General features: G+C 40.4%; 1 protein-coding gene across 1 annotated transcript in view; it reads right to left on the bottom strand.

The window, feature by feature from the left end:
- Positions 1–776: 776 nt before the first annotated feature.
- Positions 777–8882, bottom strand: part of ANGEL2 (angel homolog 2) — a gene marked incomplete at its 5' end in the record, with an annotated part of 21766 nt that continues 13660 nt past the window's right edge. The window contains 3 exons of the mRNA XM_006028779.3: positions 777–2094; positions 6242–6405; positions 8437–8497. Of these exons, the coding sequence (XP_006028841.2) occupies positions 1940–2094; positions 6242–6405; positions 8437–8497 (380 nt within the window). The remainder of the gene's footprint in view (positions 2095–6241; positions 6406–8436; positions 8498–8882) is intronic.

Genomic DNA, 8882 nt, shown 5'->3' with positions numbered 1-8882 from the left:
TTTCCCTCCCAGTGCAGATGGCAGAATAACAGCATTTAAGTTTGAGGTTAGGAGGGAACTGTTGTAGAGTGAAATTATGGAATCATCATTTGATAACTTTTGCAGCTCCTTGTGTACAACAGAGCAGGCAGCAGCAGGGGCCAAATTCTGTCTTACAGGACAGAAAGGGGATGCTTGTTAAAAAAATACTGCAGGTATCAGGGATTCTTTTGCTCCACCAGAACAGAGTTCCAATCTCTGCAAGTGCATAAATCTCAGACGGCAGCTACTGCAACCTGCTCCCTCAGCTGGACAGTGCTTCAACACCTGCTACTACTCACCCTTACTTCTGCATAAATCACTGACCTACAAAGCTTGTGTGATATGTGGACAAGCTCTAAGATAGCTGCTTAGGAATTTCTCTGATGCCTGGTGTTTGTAGGGCATGCTGACAAAAAAACCAAGCTACTGCATGTGCACTACAGCTCGAGAAATGTCTGCATCTGAATATTTTTAAAGCTAATTACTTAGTATTGAACTTTAGTGTTCAGCATTCATTGACTGGATTGTTGTTAGCATGTAGAGACAGATGGATTAGCTCAGTGTGCAGATGGATCCTTCAATCACAATCTAGCAAAGTGATAAAGAAAAAAAAAGAGAGAGACTCAAGCCAAAATGAAAATCTAATCCCAAAAATACTAAATTGAAGTGTTAGTTCAATCACCTGGACTGTCATTGGCACTATATCCCCCCAGGGCAAAAATAATGTTTTGTTTTCTTTTCAGAATATAAAAGGTGAGATCATTATATGCTGGCGATTCTGCAAATGAAATAGTGGGGGGAAAAAATGAAGATGAACCTTTAGTAAGCCTAGAATAAGTTTTTCTAGTGGCACAACAGCAAGACAGCAATTGCATCTTGCAGCTAACAGTTGCATAGAGAGAATCATAAATAATATGACTAAGTCACAACAATTCCAATGCTTTTCTCCATGTCAAAAAGGTTATTGTTAATTAGGTAGCAAATTTTGGTTTACTGGTCAGTCCTAGATATTTTGCATAGTATATATACTGTGTCATATTGTAATAGGAAATTGAAAACACAAGGGAATCTTTTAATGCTGAATATGCTGAAGTTGCAGTATTGATACATTATTTTAAATGATGAGCAAGTGAAAAATAGCCTCTCATGTATTTGGCAAACATTCAGGAAATCGCAGTAAGTCAAGCATTCTGATAATTTTTTTTGATTTTTAAACAGCTTTCAAAGAGAAAGTGAATTTAGTCTTTCCCAACTATACTGTCCTGTACTTACATGTCATGTTAGATATTTGCTTTTATTTTGGATGGTTTTAAAGCTTTGAATACTGATAAAGTCTAGTGGACTCTTGCAAGTTTAAACACTGTGCAATTACTTTTTTAGAACACAATTAATTGCCATACTGCAAGGACAACTTTCCTAATAAGGACCCAGTCCTGCAACCACTTTACTAAACTGCACTGAGGGACTCCTGAAATTGAACCCAAAAGGTAGATAATTTGGGAGAGACAACAGAAGCAGTGTGAAAGCACCTCCAAAGCTACTTTCATCTGATTATGAAAATAGTTACACTCCCAAACAAAGTACAATGTTCGTACAAAGCAGCATCAATTTTACTATAATATACAATAAAAATATTTACATCATTTCTGTGAAAAATAATGCCATTTTCAGGCTGGTGCTGATGTCTGTCTTTATCAAAAAGAGAAAGCTATGTAAACTTATTTCTTTGTCTTAAAAAGTCTTCATAAAGTAAATTTAAAACACTTTTCAAAAGTCTCTTTAAAAATTCTAATTTACAAAACACTAAGAACTCAGCATGCAGGCAAAATAAAATGTAAACAGGCTTCCAGTCCACAAATTTAAAAATATTTCAGGAAGGTGGAGGAAAAGGTAAGTTCATATATAAAAATACTTTGTTTCACTGTTCAATGAGCCTGAACTTTGCTAGTAAAGGCAGATGATCAGAAGAGTTATTTTCGTTAGGAAGACCATTAACAGTCCATAAATCTTGCGCCGTTAGAAGTGATAATCTACCGAGAAGCTTCAGGCTGCCATCAAAAGAATCTTCTGTTCCTACATAAAAAAGAGAAGCATATGGAATTAGGTAGGGACATACCACTGACCGTAAATAAATAAATCACTCAGAAACAGTCATCCTACATTGGAAGTAGGACTACAACATGGCAAGAAAGATCCATGAAGTCAGCAAGCCTTGATGTGTTAATATATCATTTTAGTATCAAATCAGCTATACAGAAAAAAACAAACATAAAACACAAAAATCTGTGCAGACTGCTTCATAGCTCATTATACAGTTTAATAGTGAAGCCATTACCTAGCTTTTTCATAGGTTTCTATCATTAATCTCAATGTACTCTATGAAGCAGATCAGAATCATTATATGTATATTACATCTATGGAAATGGAGGCTCAGGGAGATGATGCAACTTGGACAAGGTTGCCCAACGGGCTAGTGACAGAACTGGGAAGGTAACCTAGGTCTCAAGTCTCAATCCAGTGCTTTATTCTCTAGGCCAGATTGGGTTGTTATGGTTATTCTCTCTATAAAAAAAACAAAACAAAACAAAACAAAACAAAAAAAACCCTTACCTTACACCAGGGGTTCCCAAACTGTGGTACACGTACCCCTGGGGATACACAAAACATCTCTGGGGGGTACGCGGCAGAAATTATGTAATGGCAGATTTAATTTCCATCATAATAATCATTGGCATTTAAGGAGTTAAATATAAAACACATGCTGGTAGGGGTATGTGGGCAGCTGGTAAATCTGGAAGGAGGTATACAATAAGAAAAAGTTTGGGAACCTCTGTCTAATGCAAAGGCCAGGAAACAAAAAGCTAAGGCATCTCCACCACCCCCACAATTACTACACCCCACAACAGAGCCATCAGCATCCCAGGATCTTACAGCTGCACCTCCAGAAATGTGATATACCTCATCCAATGCACCAAATGCCCCGATGGAAGATATGTAGGAGAGACCAGACAACAACCGCGCACCAGAATGAATGCACACGGGAAACCCATCAAAGACAGAAACACTCAATTACTGGTGGGGGCACATTTCTCACAGGAGGGCCACTCTCTCTCCAATCTCTCAGTCCTGATCCTCAAGGGAAACTTACACAACACTTCCCAGAGACGAGCCTATGAGCTCCATTTCATCAACCTGCGGGATACTAGAGATCAGGGACTAAACATAGACATTGGATTTTTGATACATTACAATCTGCCTGGCAACTGACTCCCCAGCCCAGCCCAGCCCAGCCCCTGGCTTCTTTACTTTTCATTCCATCCAGGAAGAGCACACACCAACTGCTGCAGCTTCCTGAGCCTGATGAAGGGTTTTTGAACCCGAAAGCTTGCTTAATAACTATTCTCCAACCATTTGGTTTGGTCTAATAAAAGATATCAAATTCACCCAAGGAACCTTGTCAAGGCATTGAACATACCTTTTACTCCTGCATCCCAAGATGCAAAACCACAGAACCTAGTACCATAAGAAGGCATGCTTTCTAACCATTTCCCCACTATAGCATCATTACTCTAGTTCTCCTCTGTCCCTGATCCAGCATCCCCCCTACTATCTGTTTTGCACAGTTCTGGAAAAATCACACTCCCTCATATTTGGAGAAGGCTGACATTCCTACTGGTGCAGAACTGTATTTGTGGTGCTCATGTGTCAGTTTTTTGGTTAAGACAGATTGTCAACTCAAGCAAAGACTATTTTCACAAAGAACCAGATTATACATGAAGTGTCCAGCCACCTGGCCCCCTCAGAAGCAACAACAGTTGAAGGAGAGAGCATTCAAAAACCGTGGCTGTTGAAGATAATTGATAACAAAGTTGTCCCCAGTTTGAACATTTTCACAAACATCACTTGACACAGAAGCTGTCATGTTGTCAAAGATGAAAGTATTCATCCAGTGTAGGAACTCTGGCTAAACAATCTTGTAGAGCTCGTGATGTTCACAAGCCAACAGCTAACTTCAGAGGACTCTGGGTCACTGTAAAGCTTCTCAGCTGGTTCAAAAACCTCACTCCTTAACCAGCTGAGCAGTCTCACAGAGCTCTAATGAGCCAGCAGCAACCATATTTCAAAGAGAAGCCTACTAGTCATGGAACTGTTTAGGCAGCTCAGGAACACGGCTCACAGCTCCTGAACCCTTTTGGAACCGTTTCATGCAGATTCTGGTTGTACCCAAAACAACACCGGCTGCGGCAAAGATCTTGGTCTTCATGGATGAAGCTATTCAGCCACTTCAGGGATACCCCTAAGCTAGGTGAACAGTCTCAGAAAACTCCTACTCTTCAGTATGTGACAAGTCCTGGCTTTGCAGAAAAACCTGGTTGTCACAAACCATGATGCCAAAACCATTTGCCAAATGCTGTGTAAGCCAACTTTTAGCAAAAACCCAAGTATTTTCTTTTTTGTTCATTGTCAAAGTGACTTAACCCTAGAGACCACATCAAACTCTCAATCCCTTTTTTATACCATGTAGTCTACACACACCAGAGGCTTGAAGCATCACTGAGACTCAGAATATTAATCAAATAAAGCTTGCTATGCCACTGAGGTAAAGGAAGAATTATCTTCATTTTACACATAGGGTAACTGAGGCACAAAGAGTTCAGTGATTTTCAAAGAGCCCACTGGAAGCCTACAGTTAAAGAGCACAATCAGGATCTCTCTGATCTAGGTTATAACTGGAAGATTATTCAGTTGGTCATGTTACATTGCAGAATAATTTGGGGAAGCTTCATAGGATTTCTACAATTTCAAGTGCTCATTACCCTGCACAAGTGATTGATTTATTTTAAGGATCAAGCAGGAAAAGCACTGCCATTTTGGTTACTCAAGGGTATCTATAGTTCTATCACAAATCTAGGGACCAGTAGCGCAACTAAGGTGGGGCAACTGGGATGGCAGTCCTAGGTGCAGACAGAGGGAGGGATGGAGGGGGGATGCTGAAAAATAACAACTGCAACCACAGCTGTGCAATTGTGCCAGTGGCACAGCAGCAGCCAGAAGCTGCCACAGCCTCCAGGTGTCCCGCTGTCCCGGATGCCAGCTACCTTGTTACACCTCTGCCATGGAGCAAGACACTGTGCTACTGACAGCATCTCAGCTACCAAGGGGTGCATACTTAGACATTTCATGTCTTTCTTGCACCACCTGGTGAGCTTCAGCTGCAACTACAAGCAGGGAATTGTTGCATAACTGAACACACACAGCTGCTGCTCTAGTGAGAAGTTTCATACCAGACTGAGACACCTTGAAACATGCAGGTTGTTGCTGGGGACAAACACTAATACTGTTCCAGGTCTGTTGAAAAGTTCAGTTATTCATCATCTCCAGTGCACATGAGGAGTCTCTACTGTCATATTTTTGAAAGTGTGGAAGCTTTGGGTATGTGAAATGGAGGGGGAGAAAGCATCTGTCGCACTGGTCTAGTCACCAGATCCATGTGGAGTACTAGTGAAAGAAAGAGGTTCCTGTCCTTTAGCATTTGTCTGAAGCCTCCAATTCCCTGAAAATCCAGGTTAAGGAACTACAGAAATATCAGCAAATATGTATAAGAGTCCACACAGGCCACTAACCATGCTCAACAGAGGATGGCCAACACATTGTAAGCTCAGCAAAGAACCAGGGCAATGAATTAGTTGCAGTGGTACTTTGATCATAGTTGTGAAGATACACTTGTATCTTCAACTTAACCTAACTGTGGCTCTTCTCAACATCTGAAGAAGTGAGCTTCAGCTCAAGAAAGCTTGTGTTATATATATATATATATATATATATATGCGCATGTGCACGCGCGCGCACACACACGCACACTTTGGTTAGTATAAGGTGCAAATCTATCCTGCCTTCTACTTGATTTCAGACTAACACCTATGTCTCTCTTTTCAGAGCATGTCTCCAAGTAACATCATGGCTTCTAAGCCAGTCAGAAGACTGCCACTATGTTAGTAAGAAGATGAAGAACATGGAACACTAAAACTGAGCCTCTACCTGGCAGGCACTTGCATGTTTGGGCATCCTTAAATCACCAAAGTTATCTTCTGTGTACTTTAAATTTATGAAATGATCAGTACACATCCTTTTTCTGAACTGAACTGTGCTAGATTCTGACCTTTTTCATTTGGGAGATTATTTTTAGGAGTGCTTTAGTACTTGAAAGGAGTTTTATTACCTGGCGGGGCAGCAATATCATCCTTCGCAGCAGAATAGAAAATGTAATCCACAGTGACAGCACTTCGGGAGTGACAGGTTGTTACTTCTGGAAGTCCACTCTCAGGTAGGTAATGAGAATAGACTGAAGATAACTTAAAATGGTGCTGTAATTTTGAAGATAGCCTAAACAGGAATTAAACAAGAACATTTTGCTTCATTATTGCTACTAAAGAAAACTGTAGTATAAAGAAACAGTAAAATCTGTATTTGTGGAGTCTTAACACAACAAAGAGCTAATACACTTTTGTACTGAGACAGGTTAACTTATAAGAAGAGCCAGGACTGAAGACCAATTTTTTTCAGAGTTGTCCAAGACTCATTTTCAGAAGTGGCTTAGATACTTGGGAGCCTCTCATTTCAATAAGATTTAGGCTCACATGAAAAATTTACCTTATTTACATTTTGTAAGATGTTACATACACTCAGAACACATCAACATCATAACTTTCAAACACACCTGGGATTTCAGGCAATGATCCTGGCAACTGTAAATATGGAGGGGTCCTAAATCCCAGTCTTATCCCCTCCTTCAGTGTACAGAAAAAAAAAAACCTGGGCTTTTTTGTATAGAATTACTAAACGCTTTCATGTTGGGCTACCTATGACCATGCTGGTTCTATAAAGACTACTATACTGCCTGATGGACACCAATGCTGATGGATATTTTATGTAAGAAGCAAGGATTTTTTGTGATGTCTTATACTGGACCAACTGTACACTTGGCAGACCTCTCGGACAAACTTCTGGGCATTAAGTGCCCTTCCTTAGGTCTAGGCTATTTTATACTCAGTTCAGTTCATTTAGTCTCATTTCCCTTGCATTTGTTCAGTCTATTGCAATTTAGGCTTCATTAATTCTTATAATGCTGCATTTGGATTAGCTATTCTGCACATGACCATAACAATTCTCCCATCCATCCAAACCCAGCTGCACAGCCTTCCACCCCAATCCAGCCCAGCAGCAACTTCCTTATCGTTTTAAGAAACCTTTCTGGAAGATAAAAGAGTTTTTATATTAAGTCACTGAACATGCCCCTCTGCCTTACCTTCTTACAAACAAACAAACTAATCAAACAAATGTGATTCTTAGTATTCCTTAACTTCAGTAAGAGAAAAAGCAAATGCCTTATGGAATTCTTGGGGTAGAAAAGCAAATAATCATTCTTTTTCTTGCTCTCCCATTTGATCTACCAAGTTCTTTTCTCTGTCATGCTGGATCAGCATCTCCAAAATGATCAAAGGGAAGAAATACCACCATTTAAGCAGCTGGAAAGTACTAACAATTTTTAGAATGATTTTTGAAGCTGGCCTTCAAATTCAATGGCTTGGCTATAGAAGAAATCACTACAAGCAGGACTTGAAGCATCCAAAGGTAAACAGGTGTCAAAGCATTTTCTAGTGAACAGAAGTGAAACTGCTCACTCATCAGCTTTGCTACTTCACGTAACCTCATCTCCTTAGTTTGGAACAATATACATCAGCTACCTTGGATGGGCATGGTCCTTTATAACTTATAATTCTAATCCCATTCAATTTGTGATAATCTTCTTCCACATTTACATGACAGTTGATTTTGGTTTTCTGCATAGTTATCCTGAATCTACTTTCCTTCTGGTCTCTATTTTCAAGTTATTAATTTATATTTCAAAAGCATGCCGTCTCCAGTTTCTAGTAAAGTCACTGAAAATAAGACCACTATTATAAGAACTCTGAAACATTAAAAATGTAATTTTAGATTGTCAGAGCAACTGGAGGTGTAAATCAAAGTGCCTGGCACAATGCTATACCTCCTAGGCTAATCCACCAGAACAGAGTTGTGGAATTTGGCTAGCCTCTTGCTAGGCAGTGTTTGATAAAAGAGACATACTGCATGAATTGGTAGTTGAATTGACTTGATTTTTCTCATTTCCACTGGAGAAGAGGAGGATCTAGGAGAGATTCTATCCATTTTGACAAATTTTCCTGAACAATAATTCTATTGCCTATGCGCATGTTCATTTCAGCAGTCTATGAGGAAAAAATACAAAGCCCTCAGAAGTTTTAGTTATGTTCTGTTTTTAAAGTCTGAAGTCATATAACACATGCCCTGGGTTTTGGATTGGTAGTGTGGGGGGAAGCATCTTTCAATTGACCTTGAAGATTTTCCAAAACATACTTTTCAGCTGCTATCACAATCTCCTGAGAGTTCTCCAGTTGTGCTTCTTTCATCTCTCCTCCTACAAAAAAAAAAGGTTTTCTAATCAATGCTACAAAATGAAGGCAGTCAGATCACTAAAGAAAACTAGCGAAGAAAGTAGCCTAGCACAGGGCTATCCAAATTCTGGGTGGGTGGGTGCTGCATGCCTCCCCAGCCAAACACCCTGTGCCATATGCTACACTGTGTCCCCCTCCGCTCACGCTGGCACCCTGCCATGCCACGTGGGCTCCCCTGCTGCACTGCACTGTGTGGCAGGCAACCCCTGTTGTGCCATGCAAGGTCCCTAGGTCCCTGAGTTCCCTACTGGTTCCTTCGTCCACACTGCACTGCCCAGTCCCCTGGAGGTGGTAGAAGCAGGAAGCAGAAACTGGGGGAGTGAGGGAGAACCTAAGGAGTCCAGGGTG

Source organism: Alligator sinensis, unplaced genomic scaffold (assembly GCF_000455745.1).
Source record: "Alligator sinensis unplaced genomic scaffold, ASM45574v1 scaffold1277_1, whole genome shotgun sequence".
In the NCBI taxonomy this organism is placed as follows: domain Eukaryota; kingdom Metazoa; phylum Chordata; order Crocodylia; family Alligatoridae; genus Alligator; species Alligator sinensis.
Note: the sequence above shows the minus strand (reverse complement) of the source record. Positions and strands in the feature narration are given on the sequence as shown.